Below are 19,726 nucleotides of genomic sequence, written 5' to 3'. Positions count from 1 at the left end.
AAGGCAAATCCACATTTTATTCTTTTTGTAGTGAAGTGTATTCATGAATGAAATCCACCACTGGATGATAGAACTACTTATTTCCACAATAGCTTTTTATTTTACACTTTGGGGGGAAAATGATCAACGTAAGAGAGTAATAATATCATGGATTCTCTACATGATCTGTAATAGTTACTTGATTCCCACAGTAACTCTAAAAAGAAAAGAAACAAAAGCCTGAGACGGTTAATTCGTATTTCTACTTTTGCTAAGAAAATAAGCTTTAACAGTACATATTATTAGAATAAGGTAATAAGTATGAGTGATGTTAAATGTACACCTTTTGATTTATTTCTCTAATTGAGTCTCAGATAACATCTGTGGCCCTAATGTCTACAGCATATATGTCATCTGTGGCTATAGTGTTGGGAACTTTAGTGAAATATCAAAATAACTGCATAAATAAGGTAAATCCATAAGGTACACAGAAGAAGGTAGGCTTTTAAAAACTTTGATTCCAATAAAAATTGACTGTGGTTTATAGCATCTAAGGTCATGACCATAAAGGTGTTTACAAGGTAAGCTTTTAAGGTTCCTTTATGACTCCAAAGTACTGTTGTTCAGTCTTTAGTTTATGATTCAATTCCACTCTGATATGTCTGACTTGTTTTGAACTCTGACCTTTGTTTGTATTTATATAGTGACCTGTATTTCCCAGTTAATAGTAATTCACACTTACGTAAAATATCAAAACTCTGCCATGGCAGAAAAAGGTGCAGGGAGACATTTCCAGGTGCCAAAAAGAAATTTCTCCACCAATAATTTCACCACCAGGTAGAATATTTCCCATATCAAATTGTCAATCCCGTATCTCAATTCAACTCACGATCATCTAAAGCCAATGAACATTTGAATTAGGTTTTTTGAAGTTTTAATCTGAAAAAAACTTTAGTGGCCAGTTATTATAGACAGATTTTCTAGCATATGTGCAAAGAGAATACCTGGGTCAATTATTGTAAAATTAACCCAGTTCAACATGCTATTATATTCCAGAACAAACAGACTGTGGTAGAAGTGGTAAAACGTAAATGAGAAGACTTCCCGTTAATGTGGAAGACATGACATAGGTGTAATTTTTCACTCCCTGCTAATACTCCACTGAAATAACAGTTAAAAGTATTAAATGATATAACTCAGTAAAGGTCAAAAAGAGAGAAAGGTCGAGAAGATATAGCAATGAATTCTGCAACATGAAGAGGCAGATAAATGTAGGAGCTCTAAGCAGCTTTGCAATGTAAAAGAAGCTGAATATTAGGGGCCTACGGAAGAGTATGAACCAACAACAAAAAGGCAATTTATACTTGCAAAACTCTGGGAAGGCTTGGGACCTAGACACTCTAAGAAGGGGCAAGGCTTGTGGCTTGAAATGAAGAATACTTTAAAATCCATAAATGGAACTAATTAGCTCCCCAGATCCTTCCCTCTGTCCCTTCCTTAATCTCTGCAGGAAAACAGACAGCAAAATTCAACCTCTCAAGAGGACATTCTTGAGAAGAGTAGACAATGTGGAAGGCAATTTGAGGTATACCATTCAAAAGAGAGGATATAAGTGAAATACTGGGGACTAAATGTTGAGCCATCTCCACCAAGACCCACTCCCTTGCTCTTTTTTCAGTAGTCCAGCGTAGGCAGTAGAAAAAACGTTCCTATTTGAGGAGACGCTGAATAGCTCCCGTACTAAAAATTATGCATTTATTATGACTAAATCCATTTTCTCTTCTTACATAACAGCCCAGTTACAGACTCACCTTCCCTTGTGGCTAGGAGTGGCCAGGTAACTATCTTCTCACCAGTGAAATTTGTGAACAGAAGTGATGGGTCATGGCGGTTTCAAAACACATCTGTAAATTATTTGCCACTCCTCCCATTAAGAGATGATCTGGAAGCTCTCTCCTTGGAGACTTAATTGTAACCAACAGAAGGCAGAAAAAGTGACCATGCATGGCCCTCACGCTAGTTAAGAACAAGCCAAGCAATTCCTCTCTGTTTCTCTGTGGAAGCTTACTCTGAGAGCCTTCAGACACCTATGTAAGGATCCTGGCTACCCTGAAGCTTCCATATGGCGAGACCACACAGAGAGAAAGGGATACCTGAAGAATTTCAGCTGTTCCAACCCCAGCTAGTTAAGTCCTCCCAGCCCAGGTGCCAGCTATGTGAGTGATGAAGCCCTCCAGATGACCCCAGCCCCTGAACCAGCTGATTACTATGGCACAAGAAAACGAACCCAAGTGAGAACACTTAGCAGGGCCTAATGACCCACTGATGTGTGAACAAAATTGGTGTGCTATTGTTTTAAATCACTATTTTGGGGTGAGCTATTACACAGCAATAGAGAATTGGAACATGGATGGAACTGCTGTGTCACTTGTTTGAAATCTGTTGTTCTGGACTTCAGCTCTTACCTCTTTTCATCAACTAGAACATGGAAATGCCTGTGACCCAGCTTGGATGGGCAGAGAATGATGATGTCTTTCCTGAATATGAAAGAAAGGTGCATGGCTGAATGGACACAGGGAGCGGAGCCTCCAGTCTGGACCACTAACTACATGATTTCACATAAGAGAGGTCTGAGCTTCTATTTTTTTAAACCACTGTATTTGGGAGCATCTTTGTTACAGCTGCTTAGCCTCCACCTTAAAGAATACACTTCCAGAGAAAAAACTCTGGGTATTGATAAATATAGATTATTTGAGGGACTCATACTCTAATAAAAAAGCCAGCTCTCCACACAAAAATATTTTGACAGTGAAGCCCAACAGCTGAGTCATGTACATGGAATGTTGAATCAGTTTTAGTGCCTCGCTTTTAATAATGTGAAACACTAAAGAGATAGCCAATAATTAATAGACATTAGAAGAAAGCTCACTATGTCAGGGGCCATGATCAAACACATAAATGAAGGAAACAGGAAAAAATGACTCAGAGGAAGCATAAATCGTGCAGAGAATGAAAGGAAAAAGATTAAACTATCCTTAATATCCTCTGAATGAAGTCACTACATCTATGAAACAAGATGCGATTTAAAAAAATCATAGAACAAGTAAAAGACCTTACAATTTAAAAAAGGGATAGTAGAAATAAAAAAATGTTCAAAATAATAGTTAAAAGATGAAGTAGAAAAAAAAATTAGACATTAAAATAAATCTACAAACAAAAGACAAATATGGAAACGATCTAAAAATTGAAGATCAGTAAGAGAGGTCAAACCTTTGTCTAAGGAGTTTCAGAAGGAATTCACACAACAGAGAAGAGGAAATTGCATAAAAAAAAAAATCTCAGAAGTGTAAGACATGGCCAGGCACGGTAGCTCACGACTATAATCCCAGCACTTTGGGAGGCCAAGGCAGGTGGATCACCTGAGGTCAGGAGTTCGAGACCAGCCTGGCCAACATTGTGAAACCCTGTCTCTACTAAAAATACAAAAACTTAGCCTGGCGTGTTGGTGGACACCTGTAATCCCAGCTACTCAGGAGGCTGAGCAGAAGAATCGCTTGAACCCAGGAGGTAGAGGTTGCAGTGAGCCGAGATCACACTATTGCACTCCAGCCTGGGCGACAGAGTGAGAGTCCATCTTAAAAAAAAAAAAAAAAAAAAAAGAAGAAGAAGAAGTGTAGGACATGGACATGAATGAGCAATGAGTACACCAATCGAAATATCCTACAAACATCTAGCACCATAAAGAAAAAAGGCTTACCTCAAAGCATACAATCACAAAATTTCAGACTTCATGGATAAAAAAGATTCCAGAGAAAGAATAACAAGCAAACAGGTAGCAATGTGCAAAAAGGCGGGATCAGAATGGCGTCAAACTTCTCAGTAATGGCACTGGGGACTATAACACAATAGGGCAAGACTTTCAAAATTCTGAAGGAAAAAATGCTTTTTAACCTTGAGTGTCACACCCAAGCTATCAATCAAGTATATGACAAGCACAAAGACTCTTTCAGACATCAACGGATTTGAAAAATTACTTCCAGTACACCCTATTTTAGCAGTACTAGAGGATGAGTTTAGCAGTTCTGGAAAACACGACAATAAAGGCAAAGAAGAGAAACAGAACAGGAAACAAGGGATTCAAGATGATCGAGAGCAAAAGGATGTTCCACAGATGATGACTATGCACGCTGTGCAGGGGGACAGGACTGTGGGAAAATCTCCCTAAGAAAAAATATAATAGAGCACTTAGAACTGCGCTTGAGTCTTTGAATAAATTAATGATGGGCATGTGACATATCAAATGGAGCCTTGGGGAAAAGCAGCAGTAGGTTCAAAGAAAACCAAGCAAAACAATAAAGAAGGAAATTTTTCATTTCTATGTAAAAGAAAAAGCTGAACAAGAAAGCATGCAGGTGCACAGCACACTGCTTGGCTCAGCAGTGGACACCACAAAGAGTATGGGCACTGTTTGTTGATTTAAATATTTTGATAGAACTATTTTGAATAACTGTAGTAAGGAGGAGAGGAGTAGATCTAGGAGAGATAAATCCTTAACTAACATAACAGAGAGTCAATAGGAACTATCTAATATCTATCATCTAAGAAGTATCAATCATGAGCATATTACCTAGAAATATGAGGGTGAATATCAGAATAAACAGCAAAAAGAGCTGAAACTGTCTCTTTATGGAAATGAACTGGAAAGTGAGCTATAACTATAATATCTCATTATAAGATTTAGAATAATATTTAAATCTTTAACTATGTGAGCCTGTTTTTTAAAGATTGAGTTCAACCTCTTTTCCAGAGATGATCAGAAATGGTACTGGAATAAAGTGACATGGAAATATATTTTCACATTTACTGATTTATAAGTTTGACTAATTTATAGTCATTTTATATCCTCTCTTCAATATATACTACAAGCTCTAGAATAACATGGGTCATATTTTCTCTTTCATCTCTTCTCAACTCCCCTTAATACATGTACACACACACAAGCACACACACACACCCTAAAAGACAGTGTCCCTTATTTTATTTAATGTGCTGGGGATATTTTTTATATTTTATTCTTATTATATAAATTATGTATATTCTTGACACTTGGAGTATATTGGTGAATAAAACCAGCAAAATGCCCTGTTCTCAGGGAGCCTATATTTTAATACTACTTAGAAAAAATATAGCAGAGTAATTATTTTATGCAATTTAGGTAAGATGGATGTTTTTCTGACCTATTGGAAACCTTGGAAAATTAGTGATTGTGGTCTATAAAAAAATTAGAATTTTTAGTGGTGAACCCCAGGCCATATGTCTATACTTTTGGATATTGCTGATTTAACACTCATGCCTCTTAGATAAACCAATATCCATGCAAGTAATTAAAATGATGTCAACATAAGTAAAATTTCCAGAAAAAAAAATTTCATGAACTTCTAGCACATATTTTAAAAAATAGCTCTCTCCTAAGAACATTTTATTTTCTCTAAAATTCCAAACCTTTAATATATAAATAGGTAATATATATAATGCAATTTTTTCCTTAAAGTACATTCAACACTGAAAACACTATTATTTAAGCTATAACTAAATATTAATATATGTAAGATACTTTATTCCTTATGCAATGTAATTTTCATAGTCTCTTTTTTCCAAAAATATTAATTCCAATTTATATACTTAGTTCTTAGAAATAGGTCATTATCCTCACCCTTTTTATTCATTGAGCATGAGCTACTGAAATTAAAACTTTCCTAGAGTTTGGCATATATAAAGAAAGTTTTAGGCCTAAAAAAGCCAGTGAAATAATTTTGACCATTTATTAATAAAGTGCACATATCTGTCAAATAATCCCCTTTTTTGTATGTCTAAGAAAGAGAAGTATACAGAAATTGTATAACATAAAAGCACAAGTAAATATTTTAAACCTGATATTATTATATAATAATGATAGAAATAGTAGCTAACAGTTATTGAATAGCCCCTATATATTAGGTATTTCAAATAGTGTCTTACTTAATTCTCAAAGAGTCCGGTGAAGTGTTTATTATCAATATCCATTTTCATATGGACAAATATGGCTCAGAGAGGTTAAACAACTTTTTCCCCTTAGACAACTAGGATTTGAACATTGGTTTACCTGTATTAGTATTAGTCTGTATTAGTGTTAGTATTATACCTGTATTAGTCTGTTTTCATTTCTCTAAGAAATACCCGACACTAGGTAATTTATAAAGAAAATGTTTAATTTGGCTCATGGTTCTACAGACTGTACAGGAAGCACAGTGCTAGCATCTGCTTCTGGTGAGACCTCAGGAAGCTTACAATTAGGGAGGAAGGCAAAGGGAGAGCCAGTGTGTCACATGGCGAGAGGGAGCAAGACGGGGGGTAGGTGCCATTCTCTTTTAAACAACCAGATCTCTCAGGAACTAATAGAGCAAGAACTCACTCACTACTGCCAGGATGGCACCAAGCCATTCTTCAGGGATCCCCTCTCATGATCCAAACACCTGCCACCTGACCCCACCTCCATCATTGGGGATTACATTGTAACGGGAGACTTAGATGGAACAAACATCCAAACTATATCAAGAGTAATCTCTTAGGATGACTGAAGGCTATTTTAAAAGCCTGTCACACACACACACACACACACACACACACACACACATACAACAAATATGGAGTTTTCTTCTATTTCAGAATGTATTATTCAAAACATAATTTGTTTTCCAGACTTTCTATAAGCTCACTTGCAAAATATAGTTTGGGGTGATGAAAATGTTCTGAAATTAGATAGAAGTGATGATTCCACCACACTGTGATGTACTAATATCACTGAAGTGTATACTTTGAAGTGGTTAAAATGGTAAAGTTTATATTGTGTGTATTTTGCCACAACAATTTTCTTTAACGTCGTTTCAGTCCTAAAAGGAAATATATTAGAATTTTATCCTCTACCTATGCCAGATCACAAATTTCAAGCTAATCTCTTCATTTCTAGGACTACATATTTAAATCCTACCTCTTTGGTAGTAGCTCTCAAATTTATATCTCCAGCAGAAACCTCTCTCCTGAATTCAGACCCCATAACTTCCTAGTCAACACCTCCACACGAATTTCTAACAGAATCAAAAGTTTAGCATGCCCAATTCTGAGTGCTTAATATTCCCTATATACCAGCTCCTTCTCAGCCCATATTAAATGACAGCAACTCCACTCTTCCAGCTGCTCAGGGCAAAGCCAGTATCACCCATCCCACAACAATAAATCCTGATGGCTTTATTTTAAATCAGGGTTTCTCAACCTGGGCACTGTTGAGATTCTGAAGCCTGATAATTCTTTGTTGTAGAAGACTGCTCTGTGCATTTTAGAATGTTTATCAGCATCCCTGGCTTTTACTCAACATACATCAGTAGCACCCCCAGTTTTGACAACCAGAAATGTCTCCGGGCATTGCCAAATGTCCCCAGCAGGGCAAAATCACCCTTGGTTGATAACTGTGGCCTTAAATATAATATAGCCAAGATTCAACTCCTTCTCTGCACCTCCACTGCCATGGCCTTGGTTCAAGCTATCACCATGGCTCTTCCCTTGAATTCCACAGTAGCCTCCTACCTCGTCTCCTTGCCCTGCTCTTCTCAGCCAGCCACCCACAAGGATCCTCTTCAAATCTTATTGAAAAGAAAGTCAATAAGAAAGTCAGTTTATGTCACCACCCTCTCAAAACCCTCCCATGTCTTTCTATCTCACATACAGTAAAAGACAAAATCTTATTCTGACCTATGAGGACATACCCTGTGTGGACCCCGTTACCCGTCTCACCTGAGCTCCCATCACCCTCCCCATGTTCACTCTGCTCCTGCATGCTGGCCTCCCCACATGTCCTCAAGTATGCCCCCCACACTCCTGCCTAAGGTCCTTTGTCCTTCTTGTTACCACCATCTGGAATGTTCTTCTTCACCTTGATATATCCACGGCTGGCTCCCTCACTTCCCTCAGGTCTTTACTCAGATTCACTTCCTCAGGCAGCTCATGGACAACCTCCTCAAGCTTTTAGTCTCCCTGCTCCCACTGCATATCCCTCCTCCTGGCCTCATCTTTCCTTCTTAGCACTCACCCTCATCTAGCATACTCTATTTAACTACTGATCATGTTTATTACCCTCTTTATGGGGACCAAGGATTTGCCTATTTTATTCTCAATCAATTTATCTCATGTACTTGTAACAATGCCTGACACACAGTAAGGACTCAATAAGTATTACTAGAAATAAGTGAACCTCTTAGAACCAAAACTGAGGAATTTTTTTAACAGAGCACAATTTACTGTGGGATCAGAGACCATAATCTGTTCATCTCTACAAAAGCAGGCAGGCATGAATAGTTTTATATTGAAACTTAAAACAGCAAACAACAATGTCCCTTATCTGATACTGTTGCTGACATGATCCTTCTTTCTTGACACAGCTAACAGAGTGCCTGACACCAATATAGATCATAGGATCTCATCACAATAATGACAGGCATTCAACAGCCTTGACAGATCAATGACCTTGCAGCCTATAACTCAGCAGACTCTCCCACAGTATGGAAATCCTAAAAAACATAATACACTCACTTATTATTCATCAATCCATTGTTTTTCCAAAGCCAGGACTCACTTAGAAATGCCTGTAATTTGGATGAGGTTGACTAACATCTGACCTACTGATTTGGGGTGTGGGGGTGGAGAACAATAGACATCAGCAAAAGAGTAAAGTGGTTGACACAGCAATCAAAACCCAGAGACTGGTTTCTAGGTTTCTAAAATAAAGTATAGTTATCTGGGTCTCCATGGAAATCTGTTCAAATTCCAAATTAGATTGGACCTGAGTTCTTGGATTTGATAACATACCCTAAAAATACAGCTAATTTCAACTGCAATACAGTATTAAAAATCAAAATGAAATATACTAAACTCATCCGTAAATAGGTAACAGATTCTAAGATGTTGATGTTGTCTTCAAAGGTTATAAACTAGAATTTTTCCAGGGATATAACACCTCAAATCAATTTATTATTGCTTACCTTTAAAATAATACTGCATTCATGTCAGCATTATTTATAATAGCAAAAAACTAGAAACCACTGAAATGCCAAGCAACAGAAGAAGAGAAGATAAAGCAACAGGAAAACCAGATAAATTTATTAAATAAAAATGCTAAAGAATACTATGCAATCATTAAAAGATGAGGTTGGCCTATGTGCATTAATATGTAATATTCATCAATATATCATTATATGATCAAAGATAGTTGCAAAAAGCAGTGCAGAGTATGATTTCACTTATATGAAATGTGTGTGTATACATACATGCATATATGGAAGAATTAAATATTTTCAGGTGCACCATTCTCCATCTTGCTTCCTGCTCAAGAGGTTTACCCAAATGGATACATCCATGGGCTCCCCTGCCTTGTGGTTTTTGGTTGAATTCATCCAACGGGAGGCCTGGCAGATCTGAAAGCTGGAGGAAAGTGAGGTGGAGCCCTTCATTCCCCTGACTTCCTTCCTGTTTTGCTGCAGGTTGGTTGTATCCCTTTAAAAGCCACAGCATGAAATTTAATTGCATTAAAGCCCCTATAAATTAATTTAATTGTGGGCTCCAATACTTCATTACTGATTTGCATTTTTTTCCCTCAGAGTAGTTTTAGGAAGCTTTGGAAATAGTCCTGAAAGTCAGTATTTCCTTTCTGGGAATGGGGTTATTTTGTTTAATCACAAAAGACGAACATTTGATCAAATCAAATCTGGAGAGGTGTCAAGCACCTCTCCAGATTCTGGGAACCACTCTTTCTCCTGGCCCCTACATACCCAGAAGTTGTAGAGGCTCCCAACTGATATAGTTCAGGGTCACTGCACAATCCCTTGTTGCTGTCCTTACACACTGCTCACACTTGCCTACTTTTGTAAATGTACTTCTATGAAACTCTTCTCAACTGCCAACTTTGCATGTGCTGTTTCTTTCTTAATAGAACCTAATTAGTAACTATAATTATATGTGTATCTTGTGTGTGATTCATACACATAAACATGCATAAATGTGTACTTACATGTACAAGGAAATTTTCTGAAGGATACAAAAGAGATTGGAAAGGGATACATTGGAGATTTGTTCTTAATTTTGTACCTTTTAGATTTCTTTCACTTTTAAAATGTCAGTCATACACAAGTAATCTGCTTTGAAAGCAAAACCAAATAGGAAAAAATTATATTGTTACCTTTTTGATGGCACTGTAAGGAGGGAAAGAAGTAATGAATACCAGGAGAAGTGACAGTAGTGACTCATATGTTCATTTTAAACAATGTGTTATGTATGATGAAAAGGATCCTCACTTCTGAAACTTAAGTTTGACAGTTACCAAAAAAATTCATCCACTGTAGAGTTTGTTTTTACCATCTTGTTCCAATGACCTACTTTTAGAAAAGCATGCTTATTTTAAAACTTGCTTCAAAATAACCCCATTTTCTTAACACATCTCATTCGTGTTTCAAATTTGCCACTTTCCATTTTAATCATATATTTTTAAAAACTTTTGACAGTAGTCATAAAAATGTGCATATTTTGATTTGATCAAATGTTCGTCTTTTGTGATTAAACAAAATAACCCCATTCCCAGAAAGGAAATACTGACTTTCAGGACTATTTCCAAAGCTTCCTAAAACTACTCTGAGGGAAAAAAAATGCAAATCAATAATGAAGTATTGGAGCCCACAATTAAATTAATTTATAGGGGCTTTAATGCAATTAAATTTCATCCAGACTGTATCTCTAATGGTGGTGGTTTTTTTTTTTTTTTTTTTTTTTTTACTTAATAGACTTTAAAGCATAATTCACTTTCATTTTTGCAAAATTATTTAAATATTACAAACATCACTTTTATACATATTTCCATGGTGACACAATACATTTGAAGTCTACTTAATTTACAGATGATGAGGCCAAAATGAAAACTCTTTGAGGACCATAGATCTTCCATAACATCACATTTTCCAGTTCCAAGATATTAAGTATATAAGTTATCAGTATTTGAAAGAATGGAGTCTTGAGAAAGCAATAAATATTTTAAATGATCTGATTGTGAAACCTAAAGAAAATTAAAATCCAGAGCAAGGAAAAGCATCAGTAATACAAAGAGCTAAGATGTTTAGGGTTCATAATTTAAGTTAATAAATTCTTAGGCTCTGAAATTAAATTTAACAGATCTTTTTCGCAGCCAAATTAAGGAAATATTTAGAGATGAACATAAGTTATATTCCAGCCCCAAGCTTCAACTCAAATTATTCATATACATAAAGGATAATGCATGAGGTAGCTAAGAATCTCAAAATACATTAACGTGACTTTACAGTCACAACTAATGAGCAAAGCTGTTAGGATAATTTTTCATGCTCTCAAACCTAGACATAGAAGTTCTATGCTGGAAAGCATTTAATAATAAACAGCTAACTAGTTTAAACCCTGAAAGAGACATGCAGAACTGGGCCAAAGCATTCTTAGCTGAGAATATCAGCTAAATTCACATGTCATTTTTGCTACAAATGTGCTGCACACTGGTGAAATATTTGACAAAGGAGAAGTAGATGTAACTATGGAAATCATAACTTTAGTTGACAACAACATGAAAATTCAGAAGGATAACAAGCATCATGGATGGAGAATACAATTATGCAGGAGTAAAAATCAAATATAAGCTGCAGAATTTAAAAAAAGAGTCCATTTTTCCTCTCTGGATATTTCCCACTACTTTAGAAAGAAGAAGAAGAAGAAGAAGGATGGAAAGAATATCTTCTTGTTAATGAAAATAGGACAAAGGAACAGCCAGGACATTCCTACCTGGTTTCCAGATGAACTGATTATCCTTTTTGCCTTCCAAATGAGCTGCATGGGACAGCAAGAGAGAAAGCAATAGAAAGAGCTTCCTCATGCTCCTCCATACCCAGCAAGTGACTGTTAGGTTGCTCTTTGGAAACATGCTTCAGATTTTTCAGCCTCTTGACTTGCCTATTCCTAAAAGAGAAAAAGAAAAATCCGGTAAGTTTCTTCCGTAAAGAAAAGATAAAAACTCATTTTGACTGCTAGAACCTTTATTATGATGGTATTGCAAATTTTTCATTAGCATGAAGATAGTACATATAATATCAACCCTGTGGGAAAAGCTACAAAAAGCAAATCCACATTGTGTTTTTACCATGTTTTGTATTATTTTTTGTGGTGAAGTGTATTCATGAATGAAATCTACCACTGGATGATAAAACTACTTATTTCCCCAATTGCTTTATATTTTATACTTTTGGTAAAAAAAGATCAATGTAACATGATAATATTATCATGCATTCTCACAGGATCCAAAGTAGTTACTTGATTCCCATAGTAACTCTAAAAAGAAAAGAAACAAAAGCCTGAGGTGGTTAACTCATATTTATATTTTTGGTAAGAAAATAAGCTTTAATGGTACATATTATTAAAAGAAAGTAGTAAATATATGTTATGTTAAATGAAATGTATATCTTTTATTTCTCTGAAATAAAATCTGGTAAGTTTCTTCTGTACAAAAAATCAAGTAAGTTTCTTCTGTACAGAAATGATAAAAACTGACTTTGACTGCTAGAACGTTTATTATGATGGTATTGCAAATTTTCTATTGCCATGAAGATAGTCTTTATAATATTAACATTTGAAGGTCAGCAGTTAATTAGCCAAGTTTTCAATCCTCACCCATTGAAGGCATCATCAATTCTATGGACTCCACAGTCCCTGTGTTAGTATATTTTATTCTTAAAAGCAGGGTTGGCAGATACCTTGTATATTGCCTCCCTTCCACTCAGACAAAGTCCATGAGGAGCTCATGATTTGGAGAAAGAGATACACATACACAACAAGTCAAAGCAGGGCAAGGGATGCTCTAACAGTAGTATTAAGAAAGTGGGATGGAAAGATTGAGGACAAGGCAATTAGTTCCTCTGTGCTGAGCGAAAAATAGAGGAGAGCCTCACACAAGATAATATTTGAGAAGAGCCTAGGGAAACATAAGGACTTGAAGGAGTCAGGAAGGGCATCTCGGGAAGAGAAAACAACAAGGGGTTGAAATGCGTTTTGTGTTTGGGGACTGGTGATTAGGCTGGTGGTTGCTGTAAAGGACACAAAGAAGAGGGAGGAATGGACTAAGATGAGATTTAAAACATAGGTTGGGAGCCAAATTGTAAGGAGCTGTGAATGGCATATGAGGGATTTGGGCTTCATGCTGTAAACAGTAACAAGAATCATAGAAAAGCAAATGATTTTTAAATAACTAGGATCACTGTGCATAATGGATTACTAGTAGACAATGGTAGAGAAATTGAGGGCAGTTAGAAAATTCATGAAACAGTAGTCCAGACAAGTATTGGTGAACGAAAAGATCAAGGATCAGGAGAGACTTGAGAAGTCATAGAAATTGCTTCTGGATTTAAAGGATCTGGTTAACAACTGGATGTGCTATACAAAAAGAAGATGATGAAAAAGGATAGAAAGACTGCAAACTTAGATGCCTGAACTGATGGGATCCCTTTACCAAAAACAAGAAACAGGAAGAGGGGCACATTTGAGAACATGCTTTACTTTAGAATAGAATAGATTAGGTCTGACGAGGCTACCAGATATCCATGTACAGTTTTCCAAAAGATAATAAGAAAACTGTAGTGGAGTGAAGGAGATCTAAAATAACTTACCACAATACATGTATTATGAAAAATAAAAAGATATAGGTACTGGAGAGTAAAAAGATTGAACAGTAAAAAGGATCTGAAGGGTAGAAGTTATTGCCCCTAAATATATACCCACACAATTACTACAGGTGGGTGGCACATCTGACTATGAGCTTCCTAGTGGCCAAAGAAAAGAAATAGCTTGTTATAATTTCTGTTCTTTTACATTTGCTGAGGAGTGCTTTACTTCCAACTATGTGGTCAATTTTGGAATAAGTGCGGTGTGGTGCTGAGAAGAATGTATATTCTGTTGATTTGGGGTGGAGAGTTCTGTAGATGTCAATTAGGTCTGCTTGGTGCAGAGATGAGTTCAAGTCCTGGATATCCTTGTTAACTTTCTGTCTCGTTGATCTGTCTAATGTTGACTGTGGGGTGTTATAGTCTCCCATTATTATTGTGTGGGAGTCTAAGTCTCTTTGTAGGTTTCTAAGGGCTTGCTTTATGAATCTGGGTGCTCCTATATTGGGTGTATATATATTTAGGATAGTTAGCTCTTCTTGTTGAATTGATCCCTTTACCATTATGTAATGGCCTTCTTTGTCTCTTTTCATCTTTGTTGGTTTAAAGTCTGTTTTATCAGAGACTAGGATTGCAACCCCTGCCTTTTTTTGTTTTCCATTTGCTTGGTAGATCTTCCTCCATCCCTTTATTTTGAGGCTATGTGTGTCTCTGCACATGAGATGGGTTTCCTGAATACAGCACACTGATGGGTCTCCACTCAAAATTGCTTCAAAGAGAATAAAATACCTAGGAATCCAACTTACAAGGGATGTGAAGGGCCTCTTCAAGGAGAACTACAAACCACTGCTCAAGGAAATAAAAGAGGATACAAACAAATGGAAGAACATTCCATGTTCATGGGTAGAAAGAATCAATATCATGAAAATGGCCATACTGCCCAAGGTAATTTTTAGATTCAATGTCATCCCCATCAAGCTACCAATGACTTTCTTCACAGAATTGGAAAAAACTACTTTAAAGTTCATATGGAACCAAAAAAGAGCATGCATTGCCAAGTCAATCCTAAGCCAAAAAAACAAAGCTGGAGGCATCACGCTATCTGACTTCAAACTATACTACAAGGCTACAGTAACCAAAACAGCATGGTACTGGTACCAAAACAGAGATATAGACCAATGGAACAGAACAGAGCCCTTAGAAATAATGCCACATATCTACAACTATCTGATCTTTGACAAACCTGACAAAAACAAGAAATGGGGAAAGGATTCCCTATTTAATAAATGGTGCTGGGAAAACTGGCTAGCCACATGTAGAAAGCTGAAACTGGATCCCTTCCTTACACCTTATACAAAAATCAATTCAAGATGGATTAAAGACTTAAACATTAGACCTAAAACCATAAAAACCCTAGAAGAAAACCTGGCAATACCACTCAGGATATAGGCATGGGCAAGGACTTCATGTCTAAACACCAAAAGCAATGGCAACAAAAGCCAAAATTGACAAATGGGATCTAATTAAACTAAAGAGCTTCTGCACAGCAAAAGAAACTACCATCAGAGTGAACAGGCAACCTACAGAATGGGAGAAAATTTTTGCAATCTACTCATCTGACAAAGGGCTAATATCCCGAATCTACAAAGAACTCAAACAAATTTACAAGAAAAAAACTAACAACCCCATCAACAAGTAGGCGAAGGATATGAACAGACACTTCTCAAAAGAAGACATTTATGCAGCCAAGACACAGATGAAAAAATGCTCATCATCACTGGCCATCAGAGAAATGCAAATCAAAACCACAATGAGATACCATCTCACACCAGTTAGAATGGTGAACATTCAAAAGTCAGGAAACAACAGGTGCTGGTGAGGATGTGGAGAAATAGGAACACTTTTACACTGTTGGTGGGACTGTAAACTAGTACAACCATTGTGGAAGTCAGTGTGGCAATTCCTCAGGGATCTAGAACTAGAAATACCATTTGACCCAGCAATCCCATTACTGGATATATACCCAAAGGATTATAAATCACGCTGCTATAAAGACACACGCACACGTATGTTTATTGTGGCACTATTCACAATAACAAAGACTTGGAACCAACCCAAATGTCCATCAATGATAGACTGGATTAAGAAAATGTGGCACATATACACCATGGAATACTATGCAGCCATAAAAAGTGATGAGTTCATGTCCTTTGTAGGGACATGGATGAAGCTGGAAACCATCATTCTCGGCAAACTATTGCAAGGACAAAAAACCAAACACCGCACGTTCTCATTCATAGGTGGGAATTGAACAATGAGAACACTTGGACACAGGAAGGGGAACATCACACACTGGGACCTGTTGTGGGGTGGGGGGGAAGTGGGAGGGATAGCATTAGGAGATATACCTAATGTAAATGACGAGTTAATGGGTGCAGCACACCATCATGGCACATGTATATATATGTAACAAACCTGCACGTTGTGCACATGTACCCTAAAACTTAAAGTATAATAAAAAAAAAAGAAAAGAAATAGCTATTGCAGTCTATGATCCTCATGTGTATAGGATTAAATTATACCACCCTGCCCACAGTTTTTGCCTTCTTTTTTTTCCCCCAGGAAAAGACATTGCCCTGCTCCCAAGCACTCTTGGGATTTATACCAGGAGTCCTTATAAATACAGGTGGTATGCTGGGCCATGTGCTGAACACATTACTTCATCAAATAAAACAGCAAGTTGTCTGTAGTGGAGTCTCGTGGCATTCCTAGAACACTCCAAGGGTACGGTAGCAAAGTACAAATCAGTAAAAATTATTCTACAAGGAGTCAAGCAATGAAGTTCCAGTACACAGCTCTCTGACAGCCTGCCTCAATCCAGGGATGAGAAGTAAAAAGCAACCAAAACTTTTCTTCAAATTTCTACACTGCATACCAATATTGAGAAGAGCAAAAGTGTAGTGCTCCAGCTGAAAGATGTTAAAGCTCTATTGCTTGAGTGGTTTTTTTCTCCAAGAGTGGCCTGTTAGATGATTTCATGAAACTTTTGTGGCATTACTAGACACAATTCTAAAACCTCTGGCCTAGAGAACTGAATTGGCCACATTTCCTTAGAGCAAACATCCAAGAATATGATTTGTCACAACTGAGCTTTTGCTAAAAATTAGGCAACATGGCTACTAAATTATAGTTTATTCTAAGGCAATTACTAGCTTACATGGTATTTTTGTGTGAAGCTGAAAAAGGTAGTCCCCCTCCTCAAGTAAAAATATTTTTAAGTTAGTACACTATTACAAAGCCTGAATTGTTCTGACTAAGAGTCCTTTTCTGGAACCCCAGTGGACAGCAGCCCAGCCTCTGTGCACATACGGGCGCACTGGAACCCACCTGCACATGTGAAGATTCACAGACGCACACATCACCATCAGGGAGCATACTCTGCACCCTCCCTCCCTCCCCCTCTCCAGAAGAGGAAACAATGCCACAGTCAGAACTGCAGCTACAGCAGAGCTGGAGAAGAGCCTCAGAGACTCCAGAGTGTGTTAGGGGACAGACTGCAGCCACGAACACATGTGTTTACCCATCAGTGCCTGCTCTGCTTAGTGTACAAGTTTCAGGTGTGGGTTCATGCAGGAAGGAGCTCCCCATTCCAGCTAGAAGCCCTGGAATCTCAGCTCCTGCCCTGATGCTCCCAGGTAAGCTGGCATCTGTCTATGATATGAATTGTGGCCCAATAGATGAGACATTTTTATGCACATACACACACATACACTAGATTATGGATATTTCACACTTATAATGGTAAGTTCACACGCTTTAAGAAGCAACACAACAAAGAATGGACTAGAAATTATATCATGATATTTAAAGACTGCCTAAGTCTTTTGTCTCAATAGATGTGCACTCTACTTCTACGGAATGGTGGACTGAAGCCAGGCTATTATATTCTCCAGACACATACACACCACACCACACAAATGGGTGGTTAATTCCGCATAATACAGATTTGATACAAATATTTTAGTCTGGACATTTTTCAGAAGACATCATTGCAAATTATATATGCCATTGAGGCAGTTGAACAAAACCTAAATATTGTCCTCATAAAACAATATAACTTCCTGGTGAATCCTACAAAGCAAATTAGTTTAAAAATATACCCCTGGGAAAGCAAATGAGTGGTCTTCTATATATAATGATAGATCAAAGTCAATGCCATGTCAGAGAGCTTTTGACAAAGATGATGACTGTGTTTGGCAGTGGTTGTTCCTAAGCTATTATTTCCAAAGTTAATAAAGTAATAGCTAGCAGGACCAGTTCTACACAGAGGCTACTTTTTTTTCATGAAACAAAATCACCAGGGTATACAAGATGACTTTGTCCATTCTCACTAATGGTCATTCAGCATATCTGAAAACATATTCAGATCACTACAATGTAAACTAAAGAGAAGGAGGGCCAAAAGCATATCTTCTCTACTCCAAATGGCTGCAGGTAGGAAGCTAAAAAGAGATTGAAAGGATTATGAGTTCCAATGAGACAGCACATGAGCCAGAATGATTGGCCAAGGAGTCATATGGAAAGATGTTGAATTTTGCATCAATCTTTGAATTTTAATTCCAAAGAAAGCCACATTAATATTGTCTTAGCACAGTTTGCTATGAGCCTTGGTTTTCTCTTAGGCTTCCTCAGCAGTCTAGAACCCTGTATTAACTCTGCAAAGTGACCTAACTCCTTTAAGGTGCCTTCTGTGATTACCCAAGCCAGGACCCAACAGCAGAAGATCCAGATAGAGTGGCTTGGAGAACCTACTGGGCTCCTGTGGTCCCCATAATCTCCTGGCTATCATTAACAAGGCCTAGTGCCAGTAAGAAACCAAAAACTGATCTTGACCAAAACAATCTGGAATACAGATCTTACACAATGATTAAAAGAATCTCAATTTTGGACTTTTTTACTCCAAAAAATATGTGCTGCATGCTTTCTACTGAGCTGACAGAAAGTGCAGAATGGATTTATTTATTTATTTATTTATTGACAGTCTCACTCTGTCACTCAGGCTGGAGTGCAGTGGCGTGATCTCGGCTCACTTTAGCCTCCTCCTCCCAGGTTCAAGCAATTCTTGTGTCTCAGCCTCCCGAGCAGCTGAGTCTACAGGCGCCCACCACCACATCTGGCTAATTTTTGTATTTTTAGTAGAGACAGGGTTTCACCATTTTGGCCAGCCTGGTCTCAAACTCCTGGCCTCAGGTGATCAGCCTGCCATGGCCTCCCAATGTGCTGGGATTACAGACGTAAGCCACTGTGCCCAGGCCAGAATGGAGTTTGAACACAGGTGTGTCCTACTCCACTGAACCACGTTGCCTCTCTTCCCGAAATGCCTGGAATTCCCATTAAATTATTCCTTGGAAAATATTGGGACTCATTTTTGTATCTGTAACTTGGGAAGCTACACAAGAGTTTACCATAAACAAAATGAGAGGATAAGAAACAATTAGAGATTCCACTCCTCTGTAAAACACAAATAAAAAAAATGCTATGACTATGATTACAAAAATACATTATGTGGGAGACATGTGCTACCCACGATGGCTTGAATAATTTATATCATGAAGGTCGTTGAGTTTCCAAATCTTCTTATTTACTATACATCTTAGCATCCAAAATATATTTGCAAGGTTAGCTCTAAACTGATGAATATTAAGAGAAATAAAAAACAGTTTCTCCTTTTAGCCTCAGTTTTCTAATCATTAAAAGGCCATTGAGACTATAAAAAATGTGCCTCACACTTCATACGCATTTCATTTTCCCTTAAATGTATTCTTATCGTTGAAGCCCTTAAATATTTAAAAGGCACAACATTTAAAAAATAAAATAAAGTAAAAATAGTTTCAATTTGCTTTCAGCCTAAAGAAACAGCAATGAGCGGGAGAAAAGGAAACTGTGATTATGCACATCTCCATAGCGCCATCTCATGGTAACTGTGCAGAGAAGATGGC

The 19,726-nt window shown here is 37.3% G+C and overlaps 1 protein-coding gene across 1 annotated transcript in view; it reads right to left on the bottom strand.

The window, feature by feature from the left end:
* THSD7B (thrombospondin type 1 domain containing 7B) overlaps positions 1-19,726 on the bottom strand; it is a 908,978-nt gene that overhangs the window by 781,599 nt on the left and 107,653 nt on the right. The window contains exon 2 of the mRNA XM_024243556.3: positions 11,860-12,033. Within this exon, the coding sequence (XP_024099324.3) occupies positions 11,860-11,998 (139 nt within the window). The 5' untranslated portion in view covers positions 11,999-12,033. The remainder of the gene's footprint in view (positions 1-11,859; positions 12,034-19,726) is intronic.

The sequence above is a fragment of the Pongo abelii genome, chromosome 11 (genome assembly GCF_028885655.2).
Source record: "Pongo abelii isolate AG06213 chromosome 11, NHGRI_mPonAbe1-v2.0_pri, whole genome shotgun sequence".
Classification (NCBI taxonomy): domain Eukaryota; kingdom Metazoa; phylum Chordata; class Mammalia; order Primates; family Hominidae; genus Pongo; species Pongo abelii.
The sequence above is the reverse complement of the archived record's forward strand: the minus strand, read 5'-3'. Positions and strand labels throughout refer to the sequence as shown.